This window comes from Eleutherodactylus coqui, chromosome 2 (genome assembly GCF_035609145.1).
Source record: "Eleutherodactylus coqui strain aEleCoq1 chromosome 2, aEleCoq1.hap1, whole genome shotgun sequence".
NCBI classification, from domain to species: domain Eukaryota; kingdom Metazoa; phylum Chordata; class Amphibia; order Anura; family Eleutherodactylidae; genus Eleutherodactylus; species Eleutherodactylus coqui.
The window spans coordinates 117,907,702-117,934,828 of NC_089838.1; the positions used below are offsets into that span (position 1 = coordinate 117,907,702).

The 27,127-nt window shown below is 39.9% G+C and overlaps 1 protein-coding gene across 2 annotated transcripts in view; it reads left to right on the forward strand.

The window, feature by feature from the left end:
* The first annotated feature begins 533 nt into the window (after positions 1 to 533).
* Positions 534 to 27,127, forward strand: part of CHST11 (carbohydrate sulfotransferase 11) — a 168,550-nt gene continuing 141,956 nt past the window's right edge. The window contains exon 1 of one of the 2 annotated variants that reach the window (XM_066591443.1): positions 534 to 962. In XM_066591443.1, the coding sequence (XP_066447540.1) occupies positions 845 to 962 (118 nt within the window). In that variant the 5' untranslated portion in view covers positions 534 to 844. The remainder of the gene's footprint in view (positions 963 to 27,127) is intronic. The other variant, XM_066591444.1, reaches the window with a different exon arrangement.

Consider the following 27,127-nt stretch of genomic DNA (forward strand, 5'->3'; position numbering starts at 1 on the left):
TGATAATCATTCAAAAAATCGTTCAAATGAACAAACGTGAGCCATAATCATTCAGTTTAAACACAAGCCAGCGACTGAACGATGAACGATAACATTCGCTTTTCATTCGGCATTCATTTTATGCAGGCATAAAAAATCATTGTTGGCTCATTCACTTATTGTTCAGTTTAACTAGTCACTTATACAGAGCATGCGAAGGAATGAACGCTTCTCGTTTGAACGCGCCAACGATGTGCTGCACGAGAGCGAACAAGCTGACGGTGATGTCACTTGCTCCTTCAAAAGCTAATCGGCTCATCTAAAAGAACCCTGAGTTCTAAAAGAACCATAACTAGTGCTACTGCTCCCCACAATGCGCGCTATGTATCATGCCACCCTCAGACATCGCGCACGGACGGAATAGTGGTGACGTGTAGTTCTACTTACTGGACAGCAGGTGGCAGCACTAAAGCTAGATTTTCCAGGCAGCAAACAAAAGAAGGAGGAGCGGCGGTGGTGGCCGGCGTCACTCGTCGCTGTCAGAGCAGCCCGGCCGGTGTACAGACAGCCCGGCAGCACTCACCAGTCCATCCATGCGGACATCCCCGGAGCAGAGTCGCGCACACGGGAGCCCGGCGCCAGCACGCTGCAGCTCTCCGTAGACACAGGGACTGATCGGGGATCCAGCAGCATCTCCGGGCACTGCCAGCTGCTGATGCCAATGTCTGATCGCCTGTAGCAGCCAGTGCCCGCATCCTTTCATATGTGAATACCCACACAAGCCCCCCCAAGTTCCCCTCCAGCAGCCCCCCGGTGCGACATCCACACCCTACAGCAGCAGCAGCAGCGCGGGCAGGACGGCGCTATGAAGCAGGCGCTCATGGAGGTGATGAGGATGAACCGCATCTGCAGGATGGTGCTCGTCACCTGCTTAGGATCCTTCGTCCTGGTGGTCTTTTATTTCCAAAGTATGTTGCACCCAGGTAAGAGAAATGCCAACCTCTACCCATCTGCCCCCTGCCAAGGTGGGCACTGTCATCTGCAGCATTGGAGGCACAACTACTGCTGAGCTCTGCTGCTTCATTACATGAGACTTTATGTCATTTCTATGGGTAGTTTGACTTTTAGAGGGTCTCTTCAATGACTTTTGATGTTCTTTAGATGCTCTGATGTTTTGTCTCACTATGATATTGTTATTATTACCATCAGCAATATTAGTATTTTTCACTTGCAACATCTTTGATGGCTTTACCATATGCCATTCCATAAGAACTTGTTATTTTGTATCATTGTTTATTACTAATGTTATGTATTTTCCATTTTCACAATATGCCTGTTCTGGTTTTTTTTTTTATAAATGCCTTATATACAAAATAGCAGGTTGAGGTTTTGGAAATTGTGTGTTCTGTTTTTGACTTTTTGGCTTGATCATTGTGCCACATAGGCATAAAACATTTGACCTCTCTTGTCACAAAAGTTTACAGGAAGAAATAGTTGTCATAGGGTCATGTGCTACAAAAGTCTTCTGAAGTATGAGCCCTTTTATGCTAATGTCACATGGCTGAGACATTTCTCTATTTATGCCTGGCATTGGTATACACAGTACTGTGTAAAAGTTTTAGTCAGGTGTAGAGAACATGCTGCAAAGTGAGAATGCTTTCAGTAAGGAAAGTGTTAATAGTTTATATTTGTCAATGAACACAATGCTAAATGAATGAACAAGATAAAAATCTAAATCACCCAGGTGGCCACCCTTTGTCTTCAAAACAGCATCAATTCTTCTGGGTATACTTGCACACAGTTTTTGAAGGAACTCCGCAGGGAGGATATCCCAAACATCTTGGAGAAATAACCACAGATCGTCTTTGGATGTAGCTTGTTTAAATCCTTCTGTCTTCTCATGTAATCCCAGACAGACTCTCTCTTGAGATTAAGGGTCTGTCAGGGCCATATCATCACTTCCAGGAGAGTCATTCCATGTCAAGTGGTCTAATGCTCCCCACCTTCATATCTCAGATTTTGTTCAAAATTTGTATATTACACGCCCATGGCATTAAAAGAAATTTCCCAAAGTTTTAGGTCTAAAACTTTGGGAAATTTCTTTTGATACCATGGGCGTGTAATATATAAATTGTGAGCAAAATCTGAGATGTGAAAGTGGGGACTTTTTTCTTGTTTCAGACCACTTGACATGGAATGACTCAGGATTCCATGTTCTTCTTTACACTGAAGATAGTTGTTAATGACATTGGTTGTATGTTTCGGGTTGTTGTCCTGCTGCAGAATAAATTTGGAGTCAATCAGACGCCTTCTGTATTTGAAAATATTCTTACTTTGCAGCATTTTATACATACCTGCCTAAAACGCTTACAAAGTACTGTCTACTAGTAAGTAAACTTGTTGTATCTATATCTGATTGTCATCAATTGTGGAGGTGGATACGGTCCCCATAATGAATATTATATTATGGTACAAGATGCAAATTTGGCTTCTGGCTCATGAGGTTTTTTGCCTTCCTCTGGATCAACAGTGCAGGCTGAACAGATGCCTTCTTTCAGCCTTATACTCTATGATGTGTTCTGTATAGGATATCTGTGTGTTCAGTAGTTCATGTACAAAGCAATACAACGGTCTATGTGGTTTGAAGGGTTAATTCTGAATCTGTGTATCTTGTATTATTGTAGTGTAATCTTTGAAGCCCTTCCTCTTTGTTAATGAAGTTTCATGATAACCGTGTCACTATGGGAAGTAAATTGTGTTCATAGTGCATCAGATTGCCTTGTACTGGTTAATTGGAAAGCCTATGTGCTGCCTATTTAATTGCTTGCTAATGTCTGGACACATGGAAGATAGTTCATTGTTCCTCCTAAGTGCACCCCCTTTACATTTTCTTTTCTTTGTACCATTATGAGTTCTCCAGTCTATTACCTAAATAGTTCTGACAGTTTATTACCAAGAAGGCTTTAGTAGGGTGCGAGTGAAGTGGCATCAACGGTTTGTGTATTGTTGAGGTTCATCAGCTTTATTCCTATGTTGTTTGAAATGCATGCTATATCAAGTTATTGGAAGACTCCTATATAGCATATCATGACGATAGCTAGATAGATAGATATGAGATAGATAAATAGATATGAGACAGATAGATTGATAGATACCGTAGATATGAGATAGATAGATATGAGAGAGAGAGAGAGATAGATAGATAAATACATAGATATGAGATAGATAGATATGAGAGAGAGAGATAGATAGATAAATACATAGATATGAGATAGATAGATAGATAGATAGATAGATAGATAGATAGATATGAGATAGATATATATGAGGTAGATAGATAGATATGAGATAGATAGATATGAGATAGATATATATGAGGTAGATAGATAGATATGAGATAGATAGATAGATAGATAGATAGATAGATAGGATAGGGGATAGATGGATAGATAGATAGATATGAGATAGATAGATAGATAGATAGATATGAGATAGATAGATAGATAGATAGATAGATAGATAGATAGATAGATAGATAGGATAGGAGATAGATCGATAGATATGAGATAGATAGATAGATTGAAATATAGATATGCGATAGATAGATATGAGATAGATAGATAGATATGAGAGAGAGAGATGGATAGATAGGAGATAGATAGATCGATAGATATGAGATAGATAGATAGATATGAGATAGATAGATATATATATAGATAGATAGATGGGATAGGATATAGATAGATAGATAGATCGATAGATATGAGATAGATAGATATGAGATAGATAGATATATAGATAGATAGATGGGATAGGATATAGATAGATAGATAGATATGAGATAGATAGATATGAGATAGATAGGAGATAGATAGATAGATAGATAGATATGAGATAGATAGATAGATAGATATGAGATAGATAGGAGATAGATAGATAGATCGATAGATATGAGATAGATAGATATGAGATAGATAGATATATAGATAGATAGATGGGATAGGATATAGATAGATAGATAGATAGATAGATAGATATGAGATAGATAGATATGAGATAGATAGATAGATAGATATGAGATAGATAGGAGATAGATAGATAGATAGATAGATAGATAGGAGATAGATAGGAGATAGATAGATAGATAGATAGATAGATAGATAGATATGAGATAGATAGGATATAGATAGATAGATGGGATAGGATATAGATAGATAGATATGAGATAGATAGATAGATGGGATAGGATATAGATAGATAGATATGAGATAGATAGATAGAGGCTTTCAAATTTCAAAATAGTTTTACAAAAAATTGTTTTAACTTCTTAAATTTGTTTTTTAAATTTAGCATTTTTTCATTTTGAGTGTTACAAAATGTTTTCATTTACCTATAGGATAGTGTTATTCTTGTTATAAATGCTAAGAATATAAGGAGTATACTGAGGAGGCCACATACTGAGTGCATATACAGTAAAGAGTACAATGAACTCTGAGGGGACTAGTATAGTTATCGTTTACAATAGGGGAAGGCTTGTCCCATATAATACACCCCTCAGCTGCTGAAGAAGCTCTTCTGTCTAAGGGCCATCCACAGCGGCACATGCACCTACGTTTCATCTATGTGAGAAATGTACATGAAAAAAAGGGGGAAAATGCATTCATATTACGCATGCTTTTATTCGCAGTATACGTTTTGATACGCTTTGTTCCATTTTGATATAAAAAATGTATATGCTTTTCACTGTAAACTCTTTTTTGCTTAATAATGTTTTGTAGTTCAACACTTTTTTCCCTTTCGATACAAAAAACACATACATTAAGCGCATGGAAACACGCAGCCTTATGCTTTCATACATTTTCCATTGACTGCAATGCTAAAAAAAAGTATATAGTTCCATACCTTTTTGTAGGACAGAAAAGTAGTAGGCTTCGCTTTTCAATCCCACAGCATCTGGGACACAGTACTGTATAATGCACACTGCAGATGCTGCAGAACATCTTTTTAATGAAAACATAAATTCTTTCTCAGAGATTGGCACAGGAAAACTTTTCTGCAGGAAGAGATAAGTAATGTCCATGTAGCACCAATCAGTTCTGTATGATCGTCAGGTTCTGCATCACTTTATGCATTATTTATTACGTCAATGGAAACTTCTATAGACATGTATTATATTATTTAACGTTTTTGTTAAACATTGTTATTAATTACAAACATAACCAGTAACAATGATTCTGATTTAGTTTATACAATCACTGGGCGATGTATAAATACAATTACTGTAGCTATAAAGTTTGCCCACTCCTCACAGTACTCTGTACTCCACTGACTATTGCTTTGCAGTTAAGAGATATTAATGAGTGTCTAGTTGGTGCTGAATGATTTTCACACCATTATTGCACATTGAAGATAGCCTATATAGCAGACCACACAAGTAAATGCCCAGAGCAAGGTAATGGAGCAGTAAGTCGTAGAGCCATTTGTTACAATCAGGATTAGTCTCAGCAGCCTATAATGAACATGCTAACCTTGGGGTGAGTTGAAGCGTACGGCTGTGACACTTGAGCATACTTGAAAGGGATGCATTGGCAGCTAGCGACTTCCATATATTTCCATGGGGAGCAGCTGAAGAACAATGTTATTTGGCCAAAAGTCATAAATTCACCATGTAAGTTACAGAGCCCCTTTCTAAGACTGGCAGCGTTCTCTCCATGGTATTTCACAAACAGTCCCGATATATGGTAATACAGTTTTTTAAAGAAAATGCACTTGCCATGGAGCAAATGTAACAGTGTGAACAAAATTGTGTTGTGAGTGTGCAAAAATTGTTTTATCTAGTTGTAAATATATATGAAATATGATTTATAATAGCATTTAAGGTAATGTTCACATGCCTCAAGCCAGACGGACCCAATGATAGTCTATGAATAGATCACAGGTAGTCAATAGCACAATTCAAACACCTTAGTGGTGAGGCAACGATGCAAAGTCACGGAGGACCAGAATCCAAGGATCCAAAGTGCAAACTATAAAGTAGATGTGACAGCATCCACTTTATGGACCCCATCTACTTTATGGACCCCCATTATAGTGATTGAGGTCCATTTGGCACTGTTTAGGTCTGGCATATACCTGATCCAGTGCTTCTGTTTTCACTCGTTTGGCTCCTAGAATGGAGCGCAACAACAGAACCACCATAATGCTATCGTGTTCTCCCCGAAAATAAGACCTACCCTGAAAATAAACCCTAGCTACTCTACATAAAAAAGCAATACATTAGCTAGCAGATGCTGTCCGGGTCCCTTCTGCTGGTCTACAGAGCTTCGGTGCTTCGGCACTCTTGCTTTAGTCCTCAGCCACCGTCAGAAGATCGCTTCCTGGTAACGGGGTTCATAAACCCCGCCTCCAGCAAGCAATAGCTCTGATTGGTTCTCGAGCATCGTGGTTCAGCCAATCAGAGCCATTGCTTGCTGGACGCGGGGCTTACGAACCCCATTACCAGCAAGCAATCTTCTGTCAGCAGCTGAGGACTACAGCAAGAGTGCCTGAGACAAGCGGGAGGGATCCAGAGGGCGCCTTCTAGGTAAGTATGATAAGACATCCCCTGAAAATAAGACCCTGTGCCTCTTTTGGTGCAAAAATTAATATAAGACAGGGTCTTATTTTCAGGGAAACATGGTAGTATGAACCTAGTTTAATGAGAAATATAAAAGGCTTGCAAATCTATTTTTGTAAATCTCATAGATCTGAATAGGGAGAGAGCTGCATACATTCCCAGCCACCACTACATTAACTGTCTAACTGACTGCCTCACATGTGGTCCTCATTTCTTGCATATGCAGTTGGAACACATTTTTAGCAGGAAGGAACAGTGGGGTTACATGCCATATATTCATGCTGCCCTGCTTGGTATACAAGGGAGTATTAATGGGCATGATCGCAGTCACTATTTCAGTGTTTAGAGGTCATTGTACCAATACCCTTTTCTAAATGGCATTGACTGTACAGTACTGCAGAATATGTTGGCGCTGTGTAAATACCGAGTTACGGTACTTTTACATTAAGCAACTATCATTAAGGCAGTCACTGAGAAAAGTTGTTGAAGTGTACGACCGACATTTGCTTGCTTTTACACAGAGCACTTATTGCTCATTAGTCGTTTGCCGTCATATCACTTATAGCGAGGGTCTCCATATGAAAATTCATACTCAAGTCATTCAAATATGGACAACTGTGACGACTTTTCAGCTAAAAGAAAGACTAATATCTAGTGGGCGAATTATCGTCCATCGCCCTGTTGATGGCCATGTTTACACTGAACGACTATCACTTGCATTTGCGGTTTCGGGCGATTATTTGACCGACTGTTGTCCTCTGTAAATGTACCTTCATAAATAATGGATGAAATTCTCTTCTGACCGTATCAACAGTGATCAGAAGTCAGCAGTAGGCATAGAGGACGAAGAAACTATACCATTTCGTATGCAATTCTCTTCTGTCTGTAATGAGTGCACTCAGCCGCCTTCTTCATTGTATCTTGCTGAAGCAGACAATCCAAACAATTACTATATGCTGCATTAGACTAAGTTAGTACATCCGTACATTTTATTCCCATATCTTTGTCTCAGTGTTGGTATAGCATACTGCTATCACTGATTAAAGGGGTTGTCCAAGATACAGTCTTTATAAAAATGGATCCCCCTTCTGCATAACCTAAAGAGCTGTTACTCTCCGCTTGCTCCCCACCGGCGGCCCTGGGTCTCCCTGCTGACGTATTATTTACAGGTTGCAGTCAGTCTGTGACATCCTGTAAACCTGCCGCTCCAGCCAATCACAGAACGCAGCGATGAGCGCTCTGTCATTTGCTGCCGCAGGTGTTTCTGATATGTACAAGCTGCAGAAGCAAATAAAACATAACTGTCATACAGTAGCTTCTGCTATAATTTCCTATTTTCTAGTATGTGGCCAATAATATGTGATATCATGTGTTGTGTGGACAAGCTCTTAACCCTTTGCAATCCAATTTTAGATTCAGGGTTTCCTAGGGGGTTCTCTCTTTCTGCCATTATACAATGGCACCATCTGCTGGCTAGAGCCAGTACTGCGGTATGGGACATGCTGGAGAGGCCCCCAATAACAGAGCAGCCAGTAATATACAGTGAGAATATCCTGTCGGACGTCTTCTGACATCAGAGCTGTGCAGCCTTCAATCAGAATGTCTTTAGACGTCAGACAGTGGATTGGAAAGGTTTAAAGTTGGAAAACATTCAGAGCCATTTAACAAATCTCACTATTTTCCTGGCCCGTGTCAGAGTACTGAATTGTTAAATCCGCAAAGCAAAACTTTCCTATTTAAATGTGTTTCAGTAAGCAGTTTGTAAATGGGAAGATGGAACAATACCTCTACCGCGCCACCTATTGGAAGGCAGCATCCCTGCAAGTCAATATTAGACCTTTTAGCAAGTCTTGTAACAATGACTAGGAATTATGAACCAAAGCCAGCATCTTCTCCAGAAGGAAAAGACAACCTTGCACAGACAGACTGTTTTAGGGTGATTGCCCCGTCATCACTGTGCCGCAGGTTTCTGGCTTGGCTAGTGAGAGGTCTATAGATGGGGGTCGGGAAGGATATAGTTTCTCTTTAGGGAGAGCAACTAGAAGGTGTTTGAGGAGACTTATAGTGCCATCCATGCTCCTCTGGCATCTACAGCACCACCTATTGAAAGGCAATTAAAAACAAAGGCTCCAAGGTAAGAAAAAAAAGTGAGAAACACAAATCTCCTAGCAGGAAGTGGACCTGGTGTGATCAATCTACCCTAGATTGGCAGACCGTCACATCTCAGTCCAATAAATAAATTCTGTCAGGTGGGAACTCCTCGTCTTCTCAGGGCATCCATCAGGGAAAAGCATCTGAAGTAACTCTGAAGGGTGGAAAACACCTCGGTCATGTATGAGAAACCAAAATAAGAAATAAGCCCCAGCGCTCCAGGGGGTTGACGATGATAAAAACCGTACATATTAAATAGAATCAAATATCATAAAATGACACTTCTTTCGTAGGGGGGCCCAGAATAGAGAAGCCCTCCCCCTAAAATCTAAACGCGCCTTTAATACACTGTAGATACGGTGTTAAAATCCAGATCCACAGTGGTAGACTAGCACCTCTTTATTTTGGATAAGTAGGGTACAGGGTACAAAGAAACTATAAAGTGACGCGTTTCAGAGGATAAAACCTCCTTTATGAAGTCCTTATCCTGCCCCCCCTACAAAATAAGTAATTTTATGACATTTTATTCTATTTAATATACACTGCTTTTATTATCCTCAAACCCCTGGAGCGCTGGGACTTATTTATTCTTTTGGTTTTTCACCTATTGGAAGGCAGCATTCCTGCAAGTCAATGTCAGGTCCTTTTAACAAGCCTTGTAACAATGACTGGGAATTCTGAGTAGGCGGTTAGAATGGACAGCTGCCTCTTTGGCAAGGGTTAATGTTATACAACCCTATTTCTTACAGGGGGGCTGATTAATCACTGCTGTGCATGTCTCTCAATAGGAGTCGAGGTAGCCCTATTGTATATTCTGCATAAAAAGAAGGTCATACTGTTACTGAGATGATGAGCGTATAGAAAATGGTTGGGGGTTCAATAAAAGGTGCTGATTATCCTGTGTAAAATGAGTATGAATGTAGGATAATTGATGAGAAGGAGGAGTGAGGAGTCACTGAGGTTGGATTTTACATAAACCTGCTCACTAAAGGTGTCAGCCATGGATGTCGCTGTGATGAAGTTGCAGAAATGGAATCAGAATTAAAAAATCATTTAATGCAGCAATACCCCTAGAGCTGTCACAGAAAGGGAGTGTTAGCAGCAATCTAAGTGGACTGGTCATAATTATTTTATGAAGTTAATTGCAGTTAAGTATGGAGTTTATTAGGTTTGTTTGCCTGCAACTTCATTAGGATTTCATTCGGTTCCTCATTTGCACTGTGTAAATCTTTATATCATCAGGTTGTACGCTGGAGCATAGATATTAGGGGAAGTTTATCATTCTCAAAGCCATTAAATCCAAGTCCACTTTTCTTGTTGTATTCCATTAATGTTCATATGGTGATACTTCTATTGATGGATCATTGGAGTTGATGCAATGAACAGCAGACCTCTACTACATTGAATCCATTTGGATCCTGTGTTCATTTCAATATATATATATATATATATATATATATATATTTATTTTTTTTTTAAATTATTTATATATATATATATATATATATATATACACACACACACACACACACACACACACATATATATATATATATATATATATATATATATATATAAAAATAAATATATATATATATATAGGACCCATCTCCCCAGTTTTTTTCTAAACTCACGAGCAATAGCGCAGAGCTTGAATAATCTGGAAAATTAAAAAACCCTTTCATGCGGTAATATAGTGTAATGGTGAGCATGTTAGCGCATGAGAGAGAGTTGAATAAGATTTGTCTATCTACTTTGGGTTAAAGGGGTTTTCCACGCAAATCTAGCACCCGCTGTCAGCGCCACCCCACAGGGGTATGGAGCAGAAACTGATGGCCCCAACCCATGTGTAGTGGCTGGCACTGGTGATTGCAGGTTCAGCACTCATTAAAATCAATGACAACTGTGCTTGCAATTACAAGTGCCAACCACTACATCGGCGGTGGAGCTAACTTTTTCTGCTCAGTACCCCTGTGGGGTGGCACTGACAGCGGGCGCCTGAACAGCTGACCAGTGGGTCCCAAGAGGTGGACTCCACCTATCAATAGTATTTGTGTGGAAAACTCCTTTAACTTTTCGCATCCCCATTACACTTTCACCCATATGCTTTTCTTTAATGAGCATTCATTGCTTGGATAGTTCCCAGTTATGATAGTGGTTTTCTGGTTTCGATGACCATGTGTCACAGAATGCAATGACCACTCGGCTGACTGGAATCTTCCTCCAGAAAATGAAGAAATAATCAACACAAGAATCACATTCCCAGCACCAACAAAGAAAAAAAGAAAAACTTACAGACCATACAACGCTATACAAAATATGAATTTATAATTAATAGTTTAATCTTTATAATATTCAGTACATTTTTATAACTATGTAAGTTAAGTAAAAGCATGACATGCAGAAACAGTATTCTATGTCCGGTAGACCTTCTCCATTTATTATCTATATACGATAATGTTCATTTGCACCAACCCCATACATTCCGTTAAGAACAGCAGAGTTGCCTTTTCTGCTTACAGCACTTTGGCTTGGATTATTGACATCATTTATTGTCCTACCGTTTATACAGTACATTGTAGCTTTTGAAAGATTATATGAGTTTGGGGCATATATTTGACCAATTCATCAGCACTGGATGTACTAGTATATTCTGGCCTCATTTAGTGATGTTAAAGGTTTGACTTGTTAAAATTAAAAAAAAAAAAAAATCAAAATTTCGGGGCACATTTATAAAAGTTTTTACGCCACTTTCTGAGTATTTGTATAACAATTTTTTAAAAAGGGTGCGGCTGCTTGCCATGAATTAAACTGAGAAGGCAGATGCAACTGCTGGGAATCACTGAATACATGAAGAGACATGCACCTTTTAAGGTATTAAGCGTAGAGATGAGCGAGTATACTCGCTAAGGCACTTTACTCGAGCGAGTAGTGCCTTAGCCGAGTATCTCCCCTCTTGCCTCTAAAGATTCGGGGGCCGGCGGGGGGCGGGGAGCGGCGGGGGAGAGCGGGGAGGAACGGAGGGGAGATCTCTCTCTCCCTCTCCCCCCCCCCCCCTGCTCCCCGCCGCAACTCACCTGTCATCCGCACCAGCCCCCGAATCTTTAGAGACGAGCGGGGAGATACTCGGCTAAGGCACTACTCACTCGAGTAAAGTGCCTTAGCGAGTATACTCGCTCATCTCTAATTAAGCGCAGGGGATATCATAATAAGCCCGCCGTCGGATATGCTGAATTAGTAAATTTTCCCCATAAAGTATAAAATATTATTTAAAGTCAAATAATCTCAGACTAATATTCTTGAGCGATATCGGGAGATCCTGTGGTTGGAAAACCTGTTTGTGCTGTAAATGTGCAGTTTATTAAAAGGACCAATATGTTCATTACAAAATTGTGACATCATAAAAAGGATGCTTTTTGTAAATTTGCTATTTTCCTTTAAAATTTAGGAGTCTGATATCTAGAATATAAGAACATATTCACCGGCTTATATCCAGCCTGTCTGTTCTCTAGATACCGTCCATGCAATCATTTAGTGACCTGTAAAATAGTCTTAGGTCATTTAATTTAATTGTAATGTGTCCCATTTAATGGCTCTGGTCAAGGATTATCACTCCTACTAGTAAAATACAGTGTTCATGGGAAACATTTTCCTCATCAGCGGGTATGGTTACTATGTCTAATTATTTTTCTAATTTATTGCTCTTTAAAACAAATGGCAAAAAAAACCTGAGTTTATGAAGTTAACGGTCTCTAAATTCTCAAACATCTTGTCTTATACGATAGTCCGTGTGATAACTAGTAAAACTGCTATTTCCTTTATTTACATAAAAATAGGTTTTTGTGCTGAAACGTCACTCTAAAGTGCTGGGCACTAAGGGTCTCCCTTCCTTCTACCTGCTGTCAGATGATTGACATGAGATGTACAAATGGCATAACAGGCAGATGAGTCATTGTGCCCATTGAAATGTATAAAGAGCAGAGGGGAGAAGGAAGGAGAGACTCATATAGACACTGCTTGCAAAGTAATAGTAGGTCACTGTTTACTGTGTTTTACCTATAGAAATCACATCTTCACTGGACGCTTTTGCTATTTACTGTCCAACAATGTAATTTTATGTCTGTGTGTTACTGACATTTAGAGAGCAGGATCTGCAGTTCTGTGTGCACAATCTATAAAATACAGCACATAAGCTAGGCTGCTCTCTCCAGTCCTGAGAACTAAAATCAAACGTACACCCTGCAGACAGGAAAATGGGGGAAAATGCAGGATACAAGTCATGTAATGGCCAGAAATAGTGTTACTCTTCATTTTCATACCCAGCTGCTTATTCTGAGTAGTCATCTAAAATATTAGGTAAGTGTTAAAGTGCAACTGTAAACCAAATGATTGTTCAGATACACTATTAGATAGCTGAATCCAGTACATTTAAAAGAGTAGTACAATATCAGTGACAAAAACTTACTTATTGTATAATGAATAGTCATACGATTCCCCAATATACTTTCTGTACCAATTGCTAATGGCCTTCCAGTTTCATGCTTGCACTCATTTATTAGAAATGTTCATTGTTTACTTCCAGTGATAACATGTAAATTACATGACCTGGCCTGAAAATGAGGTTTCCTGTTCAATGACAAGAAGCAGATGTTACAATTATGTTGATAGTGTAAATATATGAAATAGACAATTATCATTCCTTTGGAGGCCATTCACATTGCTGACAAAAATTTGTGTGAAAGTTTTGTGAGAATGATCATTTGTGATGGCCGACTACTGGCAGTTAGCTCCTAAAAAAAAGTGATTGGCCATATTGGAAGTTTTCCTGCAAGGAGTTGTCTGCCCTCTTTTTTGATTGATGACCTACCCTGCTGGAAGCTCCGTCCATTAGCCTATCATCTGGCCCGCTGTCAGTGAAGCGGGCCAGACGCTGTCATTAGCAGTCAGCACAGGAAGCATGGGCGCTGGCTTCACTCCCATTGAAATCAATGGGAGAGCTGTGCTGCTGTTCCACTTCTTACTTCTCTGCTGGTCAGCAATCAGACATATAAATCTGCTAAAGTATAGTGCTTCATTAAGGTTAGCCTACACAGTGGTATGTTTACATTTATTATGGCAATTCACTTTTAACTATCTAGTGTCAACTTTATGCCCCACAACACTTTGGTAAGTTAAATACCTCCCATTCTCCAATTCTACATCTATATTACTGATACAGAGGTCCAATTCTTCCCTTTTCTAGGTACAATAACCGTGATGAAATAGCATGTTGGACAATTTTTCTACAATATCAAGACCTTTTTAATCTTGATAGTTCTCCAGTCCATAATCTGATTCTTATTTGAAATGTGCCTACGCTTCCCATGCTAGTACTGATCTTAAGTTGCTTGGAAAATGAAGCGGTGGTTGTCTTGTAAGCATTTTTCTTGCACTTTGAAATACAACAACCGTATGTTACAGTACTAGTAGTGTGCACAGGTACGCACGGCGCGGGACTCCCTGACCCTCACCCACGCCAACATCACTTCCTGGAGGTAGCCCCAAAGGTGGACAGGTCCAGGCCGCCAATATTGACCTTACACTGTCTAGTGGCAGGACAGGAAGGAACAGCTGTACCTATGCAGAAAACAACTTACTAGTACTGACAGACTAGGCCAAAGGAATAAACCAACACGACAGGAAAACCACAGAACACCGGCAGAGCTGGATCGAGACAAGGTAACTTTCACTGGAGCAGGACCGAGGTCAGACACACAGGGAACGGAACCAATAACTGGCAACTACTATCAGCAGCTGCCAGACTATATTCAAGAGTCTCCGCCCCTTGGGCGGAGATCAATCAAGCTGGCTGACTGGATCTCCCAGCCAGCCACTATAACTCACAGAGGTAGAGTGCGCGCGCCTCCCATAGCAGGCACACTCGTATGCATGGCCGCGCGCGCCATATGCCGCGTCCGCACACCGGAGCACGGCGCCGCCACTTGCCAACCCGAACGTGGGTGCAACACCATCCCAGAACACCGTGGTGAACCACGCCACTGCCACCCGTGGTCCCTGACGGTCCTCATGGTAAAACCATATTTGTGAGAAATAAGGCAAGATACTTTTGTTGATGGAGATTAAAATTCCATCTTCAAGGTACCTATTAACCTTAAATTGCTGTAGTTCGGCTGCAGGCTACACTCCCCACTCCCATGTGAACACTCAAGGTAGACTGAGTGGGCAGCAAAGAGAAAGTCGCTGCCAGAAATTTCAGGCGGCGGCTTATTTTCAGGAAGAATTAAAGGATTGGGCATTAAAATTCAATATGTCTAGTCCTTCTTCCCAATGACATTATCGGTTTCAGGAATGTCTGGAGGCCCACATACACATATGGTAGCACCCAAATTGCCAGATTCGGAAAACTTCTTCTCGAGCTTTTAGTTTGCCCACAATATAGAGATCTTGTAGGTGTTCAAGACAGGGAATGACTGTATTCTTCATTCCTGTATTTTCTGTCTTCTATTCCTAAATATAAATCATATAGTGTTCTTAATCAGTTCTGCTCGCTGTGTACTGACGGGTAGACATCTGCACTGTGCATCTCTGTCTGTAATAACTACAGGGCACATCCAAACTGCACAGGCTGCTAGGAGGCCAAGTGAATTAATAATTAGCTTTGTTGTCACTAAACATAATTATGTTTGCATAATGAAATTTACTGTGCTGTTGTCACGTTTAATAACTATGGCCTGATTCTTCCTATTACAGACAATCTGGTATGGCAAATTTAATAAATCTGAAAAGCACAGTAATGAAACTGGTCAGGTGTGAATTCGGCGCTGTGCAGATTGATAGCCATAGTGCCAGTTCTAGACATGAGAGCCCATGCAGACTGAGGTCTAACAGGATGGAGGAATTGACAATAATTATGCAGCTTGTAGAGTCAACGGGAAATCAGATTCTATTATTCACAATGAGGAAAGATTTGCTTTATCATTATTTTGAACTAGGCTTTTGGGAGCTGGCGGTTACCACAATCTTTATAACTCTACATTTATAATAAATTCATTTTCCGTTAAACTGGTTTTTAGCATTCCGGTGAAATTACACTTAGAACTAAGAAGCCTTGTACTAGAACCTTGCCTAGATAAATGACTGCCATTGGCAGTGGCAGCCTACGCGCTGTCAGGGCATGCTGGCATTTGTAATTCTACGACAGTACTGGGTGGGAGACTACTGCTTCAGAGCATGTATAAAAAATGTTGTGGATACAAGATTATAGCGGTTGTCAGTATATGTAAATGGTCATAGTGAATGTATCCCGAAGAGCTGACAATAATCCACCTTTATAAAGATTCCCACAATCCACTCAATGTTATCTCTTAGGGATCAGTCACACGGGCGCCGATCTGCGCGTGTTTCTGCATGATATGACAGCCGCACCACGTACGGACGACTCTCTGCATAAACAGCTCCATTGCTGGCCATGTGTTCTTTCTTCCGGCCAGTGCGGAGAGTCGTCTGCACCTGCAGTGCAGCGGTCTTATTGTGCAGGAACATGGGCGGATCGGTGCCTGTGTGACTGAGCCCTTAGATTGTAGATTACAGTTAGTAATGGGAAAGAAAGCATCATTTTGCGAGAAAGCAGATATATTTATATTTCCATCCAGGACAGCATGAAAATGGAGTGCTGAGACCAGAGTCTGTATAATTATGTGTACATTAACTCCTTAGCATTCAGGATGTATATATTTACATCTCAGACATACAATGTTAATATAGCATGGGCTCGGAAGATGACCACACTCCATACGCAACCGGTGTCGACTGTCTTTGAGAGTTGACAGCCAGCCGCAACACACACAAAGTAAGATCACGCTGATTGCAGATCTTAACCTTTCAAACACTATCAATTTTGACAGCGGCATTTAAATGCCCTGATTGGTGTTCAGGGGTCTCAAACACCCCGCTCATCTATGAGATCACAGGATGCCTTCCAAGTGTCATGGCAGCTGCCATGTTTTTCTGCTTATTAAGAAGGACATGGGGCCTGTTTTAATACAATATTTGCAGAAATACATACAAGCAATCAAATGATCTCAAGTTCAAATCCCATACGATGCTTAAAAAAAAGTGAAAATGTTTTACAGTATTGTAGAAAATAAAGTATATTAGAAGCTTAAAAACCCATTTTCCCATATTTATAGTAAAATAATCAGAACAAAAAAAATCCCAAACATATAGTATGTTTCATGGTATAGTCCTTAAAAGTCTGATCTATCAAAATAACATCGTGGTGAACATCATCAGCAAAAAAAAAAAAGCGCAATACCAGAATTTTGCTTTTTTTGGTCATTCAGTCTTCAAGAAAAAATGTAAAAAAAGCGATCAAAAAGCCATATGTACTACAAAATGGTACCATTAGAAAGCACAGAACGTCCTGCAAAAAATTATGGAGGCCCAAAGACAGCGACGTCGACAGAATAATGAAAGAGTTATAATTTTTTTAAAGTGAACAGGAGAAACCAAAAATGGAAAGAAAGGTTGCATCCTTAAGGGGTTAATCTAATTGGGTTGGATTGAGTAAGGGTAATCGCCCATTAAAAACCCGTCTGTCATAAATTCTTCTTCTGCATGATTCGTATATGTGCTTACTATTATTATTACTACTGTACATTATATCAGATACTAAGATGTATGCTCATTTATGTACTCTGTTTCTCCAGTCACAAAGGCATCAAACCTGCGACTCTCTTGTGTTTTCACGTATCATCTGACATCTGGTAATTTCTGTAAAAAAAAAAAAGTGGAGGCGTCGTTTGCAAAAGTACATGCAACTGCTATCAACACTATTTTAATTGCAGGCATCAGCAATTTGGATTGGAGAAAAAAATAATTATAGTGAGGCATTCTAAAGCGCTGATGGCAGAACAATAGACATGTAAGCATTTCAGCATAGTAGAGGTTCAAGTCCCTCTTAGAGCCCCTGACGTTATCGGTGGTCTCCTGTACACAACACAAAGTCCGTACGGGACTCTGTATGCAAGCATACAATTCTCCATGGAGTATCATATGCACGGAGCTATTCTACCCTAGAATCATGGCTGCATGGGACATGCTTCACAATTTTCGAAAGCCTATGAAATTGAAGGAAGACAGAGGTGCAATCAAGGGCTTCTACTATAGGTGCCCTATAGTACAAAACATAACTGTAATAGGGCCACCATGTGCATGAAGCCTTTTAGAAAGCCCAGAATGGTGGGCAGTCTTATTTTACAGTCTTCCTTTGTTTGAGGATTTATTTCATACTGCGGTTTTTTTTATACCACACGGTGAACGCCCTAAAAAGAGAATCCAAAAACAGTGGTGGAATCTCAGTTTTTTATCCCCACTCAAAAAAAAAAATGTAAATAAAAGTTATGCAAAACATTATTAGTACCCCACAGTGCTGACATAAAAAAAATACAACTTGTCCCTCCAAAAACAAGCCTACAGCTATATCGAAGAAAAAATGAAGACCTTACGGTTCTTGCAATGTGGTGATGAAAAGCCTAAGAAAATCATTGGGCATTAAGCTGCAAAATTGCCCGATCACTAAGGGGTTAAAGCGAGCTTTGGTAATAAAATGAGTTGTGCTACATCCAGGCATCGGGAACATAGCTATAGTATTGAAGGCTATAAGTATTGAATGTGACAGGCCAATGTTAGATAGGTTGGTCTTATGTGTTCTTCAGCTCTATGACTAGTATTGATTGCAGGACCTTTCTGTCTTTTACTGCCTTGTCCGGTTGGGAATTGCTGTACTTTAAATGATGATATCAGGTGAAATAGGGAGAAGGTTGTATGGACAGTGACTCACACTTCAGATTACTTGGGAAGATGGTATAAAATTGTCCCTTCAGATTATGTTGCTGTAAGGCTAGGTTTACACAAGTTGTAAAGTGGCAGAAAACTTCAACAAGATGGCATAAAAAGATCACGTAAAATGCAATTAAACCCACACGGTTTTATTAACCTTTTCCAATCCACTGTCTGACATCTAAAGACATTATGATTTAAGGCTGTACAGCTCCAATGTTGGAAGACGGCTGTCAGGGTTCTCTTACTGTATATTGCCAGCCTCTCTGCTGTCGGAGCCTATCCAACGTGTCACCTCATGCAGTACTGGCTTTAGCCAGCCTATAGCGCTGTTGTATAATGGCAGAAAAAGAGTAAACCCCCTAGGAAAACCAGGATACAAATTGGATTGGAAAGGGTTAATATGTACGCATTTTTTAAATACAAGAAACTTTTTAAAAGGGAGCCTGCCACTAACTTTGAGGCCACCTAAAGTAGAAACGGCAGCATCTAAAATGACAGTATAAAAGACGTCCTTTATTGCCCCATAAAAAGGGGTAGACAGCAACGTTTCGACTTGGTGGTCTTTGTCAAGCTTGACAAAGACCATGAGGTTGAAATGTTGCTGTCTATGACTTGTTATGGGGGAATAAAGGACGTCTTTTATACTGTCATTTTAGATGCTGCCGTTTCTACTTTACTTGGATTATATTTCGGGAAGATGTTCAGATTCCTGGACGGCTCATGCATCGTATAAGTCCTGCCACAAGTCTGGAGTGAAGTGATGCTGCTGGTAATCCACTATATCTAACTTTGAGGCCACCAGTGTGGTTAGACGACTGAGGTTTATCTTTCTAAAGATGCTTCTGTGTAAAAAAAATTGGAAAAAAGTTAAAACTTATGACAGATGAGTCCGGATTCATCTCCAGCAGCATCGGGTGCTTGCACATTGCATATATGAAGCCGAAGAAAGTAGACTTTGCTTCGCTGCACATGGACGAATCTTTCCATTATTGTTTTCTCTGTAGGTCCCACTCTTGGTTTTGGCCTACGTTTACTGATTAACAATTCTGACCAATATATGTAACTGTGATAAAGGCCTTTGGCTAATGGAGAGGAATCATTCCCCCTTTCCTCTCATTTTACTTATTTTGAATTTTTTTCTTTTCTCTACAGTTTCCCTCAAACTACTATCACATTACTTGTTCTCAGTCAGCTAATATAGCTTGTTTATCATACTTGGAACAGGTAAATGGTCCGGTGAGGAAAAACTTTTTTTCCATCAAATTTATTTCTCAATGCGAAAAAAATTCAAAAGCTGCAGATGTGAACTTGACCTTTCCGGAATTGATTGTTCTGCTTTTCAATTGAGTTCTCAGACACTTTAAAGAAGACTACAAAACAAGTTACAGACTCTGTACATCCCATCAAAGTGATGCACGGTGGATGGAAAAAATCTACGCACCCCTGTTAAAATGCCTGTTAAAAAATTCAACAAAGATGAATAAAATCATTTAAGGTGGAAAAACAAAAATAACAAAATTAAAATCATTTGATTGCATAAGTGTGAACACCCTCTTATATTTGGTATGTGTTTGTGGAAGTAGCCAATCACATTTAAACTTGTGTTAAATAGTAGCTGGTACACAGTTGCCATTATTAAAGGGATTCTGATTTTCCCCATATAAAGTTCAGCTCTTCTAGTAGGATTTTCCTGACATTTTCTTAGTAGTATTTTTAAATGCCTCGGTCCATAAAGAGCTTACAGCACATCAAAGGGATCTGATTGTTGAAAGATATCAGTTGGGACAAGTAGTGAAGATAGTTATCAAGAAGTGGATTATATCTGGCACAACAGTTACATTACCAAGAACTGGACGTCTGAAAAGACCAAAGGAAAATTGGTCCTGGAGGCAGCCAAGAGGCCTACAGCAACATTAAAGGAGGTGCAGGAATTTCTGGCAAGTACTGGTTCTGTAGTTTATGTGACAACTATCTCCCATACTTTTCATATGTCTGGGCTGTGGGGTAGGGTGGCAAGACGGAAGACTTTTCTAACAAAAAAAAACATCCAAGCCTGACCGTGTTTTGCCAAAACCTACATCATGCCTGCCAAAAGAATGTGGTGTTATGATCTGATGAGATCAAGGTTGAACTTTTTGGTTGTAATTCCAAAAGGTATATTTGGTGCAAAGCCAACTCTAAGCATCAGCAAAAGACCACCATGCCCACAGTAAAGATGGTGGAGGCAGCATTATGCTTTGGGGCTGTTTTTTCTGCTACTGGAACTGGGGCTTTAGACAAGGTGGAGGGAATTATGAACATTTCCAAAAATCAGTCGATTTGCGCGCAAAACCTTCAGCTAAAAAGTTGAAGATGAATTTCACTTTTCAGCATGACGATGACCCAAAGTATATCTCCGCATCAACAAAAGAATGGCTTCACCAGAAGATCAAAGTTTTGGAAAGGCCCAGCCAGAGTCCAGACCCGAATCCCATTGAAAATTTGTGGGTTGACCTGAAGAGGGCGCTACACTGTGCCACGATGATAGACACCAACCCATTAAGTCAAAGGGTACATCAACAAAGTATTAGTTTTAGGGTGTGCATATTAATGCAACCACATTATTTCAGTTTTTTTTATTTTTCCACCCTAAAAGATCTCATTTTGTTTTTCCAATGGCATTGTACAGATAACGGGTCACATTGAAGGTGGAAATAAATCCGAAATGATTCATCTTTGTTGGATTTTTAACATGATCTAAAACATGGCCTTTTAACAGGGGTGTGTGGACTTTTTATATCCACTGTAGAACGAGGCAGCGGGGTGAAGGTGTCTTGCAGTACAGTTAATATTTAATAAAATAGCTGAAAAGTCATTTTATCTACAAAAGCAATTAATGCTTAAGTACATTAGACTCATTAGTGCATTGACTCTGTATGCTTTTCTCTTCTGCTACCAATGACTTTGCTTTGCCATTGGCAAAACTAATCAGTATAAACCAATAGAAATATGCAGCCAATAATAGCCAGTGTGGAGCAGAAGTGGCTCTTGGTGTAAATGGAAAACTGATGCCTCAGGGGTAAACAAGACAAATCTGCTGACGAGCCATCTTAACAAACCTCCACGATAAACCAGTCTACAGCCTCCCCTCCCGCATTATTAAAGGTACACTTCTCTGAATATTCATGCAGACTGGCCATATTTAACCCATTGCTGTTCTGTGGCCTACCATACACTATTTCAGAAGGAAACATGAATATTCATACTTGGCCAGGCTCTTGTATTTTGAGCCCAAATGTCTGAGAACAGAAAATAAGAAATCCTTAAACTTCAACACATTGTATATAGAATTTAAATTATGAACAAAAAACAAATTTGTAATGAATTAATTAATTATAAGTGATAGTGGTGAGGTTTTCACATGCTTTCCTGTTCAACCCTGCATAATTAATTAAATGCCATGATGATGTATCGTACATTCATGACACTTTGTGGTCTCAGCGGTAATGCTTGTATGTAGGGCACAAGACCAATGAGGCAATTGATTGACTGCGGTGATCATGTGGAAACATGGAATGTCATCATTACAAAAATGTAAAAAAAATATATCCATAGGCCGCAGTGGTGGGGCAATAGGGATTTAATAGAAGAGCCACTTTAAATCATATGAGCTTGGGACTTGACATGTCATTTCAAAACCTGTTTTAAGAATAGGCAGTATGATGGGAATAAGGGCTTGTTCACACTATCGTTATTGATTTTATTTGTCTGTTCCAATGTTGGAGCAGTAAAATGGAAATCAAAACTAATTTAAACATTTCCATTTTTTCCCCTATTGATTTCAATGTGTTTAAAAAAAATAGTTTTTTTTTATTTCAATAATGGTAGTGTGAACAAGCCCTAAGATTTTATTACTACTTAAAGCTATACAATAGTCCATCCAATAGTCCAAGCAGCCAAAGAAAATGTGACCTCAAACCATCTAATACATAATAAGGGGAGATTTGCCTATTTTTGCAGTTTCCTCTTACAAGGGACTATAACCAGGACTGTGGAGTCGGTAACCCAAACCTCCAACTCCGATTCTCAACTCCCCAATTTTCCCAGACTCCGACGCCTTCATATATTATTCCTCTTTTTTAAGTGATACATTTACTGTATTAAAATGGTAACCTCAGGCTTTTCATCACCATTACGATAATCAAGCTACATCCTATGTTCCACAACCTGCATAGTTATCAATAATTTTGATAAATGGGCTTGGATGAATAGAACATATTTACAGGACATTTTCAAACTTTCCTAACTTTCTATGAAAGGAAATATGCAACTAATTCGGCATTGAATTAATTTTACCATATTTAGAATAGATGTGTACTTTTTATAATTCCGAGTCGGTACATTTATAATGACTCCATCAAAATGGGACTCCAACTCCAACTTCATGACTCTGACTCCACAGTCCTGACTATGACAAAACTTTTGTGTCCACCAGAACTTCTAAAAACATATTGCTATTTTTGTGGCTCCCCATGTCATTTCTAGTAGTATATGTAATGATGATATAATATACATTTCATCTGACTTGAAGTCCTTCAGCTGGGAGTTCTTGTGCTTCTCTCAGTTCTGCACTGCTTCTTCTTTGAGTCTTATGTTGAGGGGGGGCAGTTATTTTCTCCAACTGAAGAAAGCTGCCCTTACCAATCTTCATATCAAAAGCCCTTTGCTAGGCTATTCGGCGGGATGCCTTTATTTAACTATAAAGCCTATACAAAGAAGTAAAGTCTCAATTTTCCATAAGCTTTTCAAGCATGCTGAGTTGACCACGAACCCTGGAACTTTAGACATAGGAAGGTCTATATTGATCCGTATATGCGTGAGGAGCTTGCAAATAGCTTTGTTTTCGTAACAGCTTATTTCATTGAAACTTTGGAATTTTCTAAGATTTGCTGGTTGAACAGGGCCTGAAATTCTTCTTTAGAGGCATTCCAGTAGTTATCAATATAATGTAAAGACTGCCTGATCTGTATAGTATTGCCTGTGGTCTACTGGTGAAATCCAGTTATAATATGATTACCTACATAAACATTAAAGTCTTTCAAGTGCATTTCCACTTTCAGAGACACTCGACTAAAATATTAGAGAACTGCATTATACTCTAATGTTGTACTAACTGTTCATAGCTCCATTCCATCAGGTGCCCATGATGAGCACAATAGTGTTGTCTGCCAGGATAACAGATGGAGCCCTGAAAGAAACCTAACGGAGCAATTACAAGTTAATGAGATCTGTTTTTGAAATCAAAACCTGTGACACTAGTGTGAAAAACCATAGGGTATATTTACGTGGGTGTATTTGCTGTGGAAAATCCACAAAAAATTCCACCATGACAAATCCGCACTATTTTGGTGCTGCTTTGCCACCGTAGAACAGTTAAAAAAAAAGTAAAACATTTACTCGCCTCCTCCAACTTCTGCCCCCTAATTGCTCCACCACTTGTCTCCTGGCGCCCAGCAATGTCTTGTCCCAATGTAACCGCGGAGGCCTTTGACTCATGTCACATGTCTATACAACATTGGAGGCAAGGATGCAGAGACTGGCAGGGGAGAAGGTAGACCTTCCCACCATGGGAGCAGGGAGAAGAAGAGTGAATGTGTTTTGTTTTTTTTATTTAGTATTTTTAGAGATTTTTTAATTTTACAAACTTTAGCTCTGTGGATTTTGCTGCAGATCTGTCCACGGCCGTATTGGTAAAACGCTGCGAGTCTCCCTGCAGCATTTTACCGTTTTTTGTAAATACCATTTCTGCCAGTAGAGAGCCGGCGTATGTACTGCGGGTTCTCGTATCACATGCACACGATCATGCGTAGTAGGACTCTTTTTTTTGTTCTTTAAATTCCCCACTCTGTTTCATAGGCGGGTTGTGTATGCAAACGCCGCCAACACGCAACATATTGCGTACAGACAGCGTTACTAGTGTACAAAGCTCGACCTATTTCTCATGCATATCTACACGCAGTGTCTACACGCTCATATGTATTAATCAATGAAAGTCCATTGACTTTCATTGACTCTATTCACCGCGTATCCTGCGGATGTGCATTGCACGTTTAACAAGCGGTGCAAAAACACTAGTGGACATAGCTCCTCTAAGCAGTAAAATCTGCAACAATTTGGATTTGTTGCACATTTTGACTTCTCTATTGAACCCAAAGCAGAAATTCTATATCACATCCACAACCAATCCAAAGCGTACATTTGTATACTGTGGATTTAAAATCCACACGCAGATCAATTTATGGTGTAGATTTTTTCGGCAGCTTGGGAAATCTCATTCATGTTGCTTGTACTGTAATATGCTGAGGATTTTCTGCACTCAAGTCTACAGTGGAAAATACGCAGTTTGCCCGCCAAGCGTGGACATAGCCTTAAAATGAAAAATGATGCACCTACATTGGAAAATCTGTAACATTTTAATTAGCAGTATAACATTTCATGCTCTTTACGTTAAATACACTTAGTGAATGCATTGAGGCGCTGTTTATCTAGTAGGCAGTGAAAGTCTTCCTTGTGTTAACCTGTTTGAGGACAGTGCTGACTTGTGAGCAAGTGGCTGACAAATATCTTCCAGTGATGGGAACAACTTCTCCTTTCTACAGACGGGAAAAACCTCCTGTGCCTTTTTCCATAGAGCTTTATTAGTTGGGAATTAAAAGGGTGTATCCAAGAGGACGGAATAGTTCTGTTTGCTCTCAGCATATGTGTGAGCATTAGGTATGTTGAACTAGTCTGAGTTCTTTTTTCAGCTGAATCTTTGGATTTCGGGCTAAGGGGATACATTTCTTAATTTCTTCTTGAGTGCCTAATTTCTTTCCAAAAAGTATCACATCTTATTCAGCGCTGATGTTACTTTTTCACATGTGCTTTTGTATATCCTCGAAACGAAGTGACATTTTCCATTTGCTCCTGGAGTTAGGAAATAATAATTTCTTCCTTGCAAGATGGCCAAAGAAACATACTTGTCGTAGAGCTCATTTTTTGGGTAGTTTAATTGTAAAGAAGAATTCTTTTTCTGAGACTGTTTTCAGTGGAAATAATAGGGTATTGATGAAAAAGGGATCCATATCATTCCATAGAAAGAAATAGGATCATTGGACGGATTAGTTCCTTAATAAGGCTTCATTCACATGAACGTGTCTATTAGAACCAATGGTTTCCTATAGAAGCGTTCAAATGAAGGAATTTTTGCCAACCGAGGGAATTCCAAAAAAGCAGTGCTAAACCCAGAAGCACATTTTAAATGTCCCGCTGTAAACTCCTGAGGGTTCCGTTCATCTCCCTGGGGGTTCTCTTAAACCCCACGGGGACTAATAGGAATTTACAGCAGGACATTTAAAATGTGCTTCTGGGTAGCAGGTTTTAAATGTCCCGCTGTAAGCAGTGGGCAATTCCTCCATCCCGCTGGTGGGCAATTCCCGAGCAGGAGGGGGCAGTGGGGGACTCCCTACACCTCTCTCCCCAGCATCAGGTTTCACAAGGGATTTCTCCATAGCAGGGTGAGAGAGTGGGGTGGGGTTAGAGGGCTTCCTCGAGAGCGTGGGGAGAGGGCTGTAGCCCCGCCTCTTCTCTTTACCCTGCTATGGGGATATCCCTTGGGAATCCCATAGCCCCGCTCTCTCTCTACCCTGCTATTGGAATATCCCTCAGGGATCCCTATATCCCCGCTTTCTCTCTCCCCTGTAGGGATACCCTGAAGCCCTGCAGGGCTTCATCTCTCTTTCCTCCTAGAGCAGCTGCGCTTTTTTAAAGCAACACGCTGCTCCAGTGAATGCGCAATTTTCACACGCATGAAGCTCGGGTCTTCTGTGCGTGAAAAATTGCCCGTTCACCAAATTTTTAGTACAGTATAGCCGCAATTTTTTTGTGCACCTATACTGCGCTAAAACCAAGCCCGTGTGAAAGAGCCCTAAAAGATAACTACGTAACTACAAAAAGTGAAGTGTTAAAGATGTTTGCCGGCGACAGGCTTCAAATCTAAATCGGCTTCCATATGTCTGAAATACAAGACGCAGCCAGTGAATATTTGAACTGTATCTGTCTATCAAAGGTGTCATTATGTTGCTGAAGATCGTTCTGTTTCATGCAAGACTAGAGTTGCTTTTTAATCGCAAGATCCACAAGACTTCCCTGAAATATTCCAGTGAGGAGGTCAAGAATTTGAGCATGTTTGGATAGCATTAAGATTCATGCCCTAACTGAAATAAAAATATACACAGGGTCAGTGTGCCTAGGCCAGGATAGCTGAAGAGAACCGGTGTCTGAAAGACTGCTGCTTTTAAGTCAATGGAGTTGAGAAATCCCAAGAATGTCCTATCTAATGTGGTAACGGGGCAGTGTAAGATTTCTTTGTACAGCTTTGGCCATACCTCAGTCTTCTCAGCTCTCAGGTCCAGTCTTCAAGGAAACAAACAGTATATGTTTAGCACTTAAAGAAGCAAGTTTACAAGCCAACTAGAAATAATAATGTAAAAGGTAAAAGTCATCTTCCTGTTGTTAAAT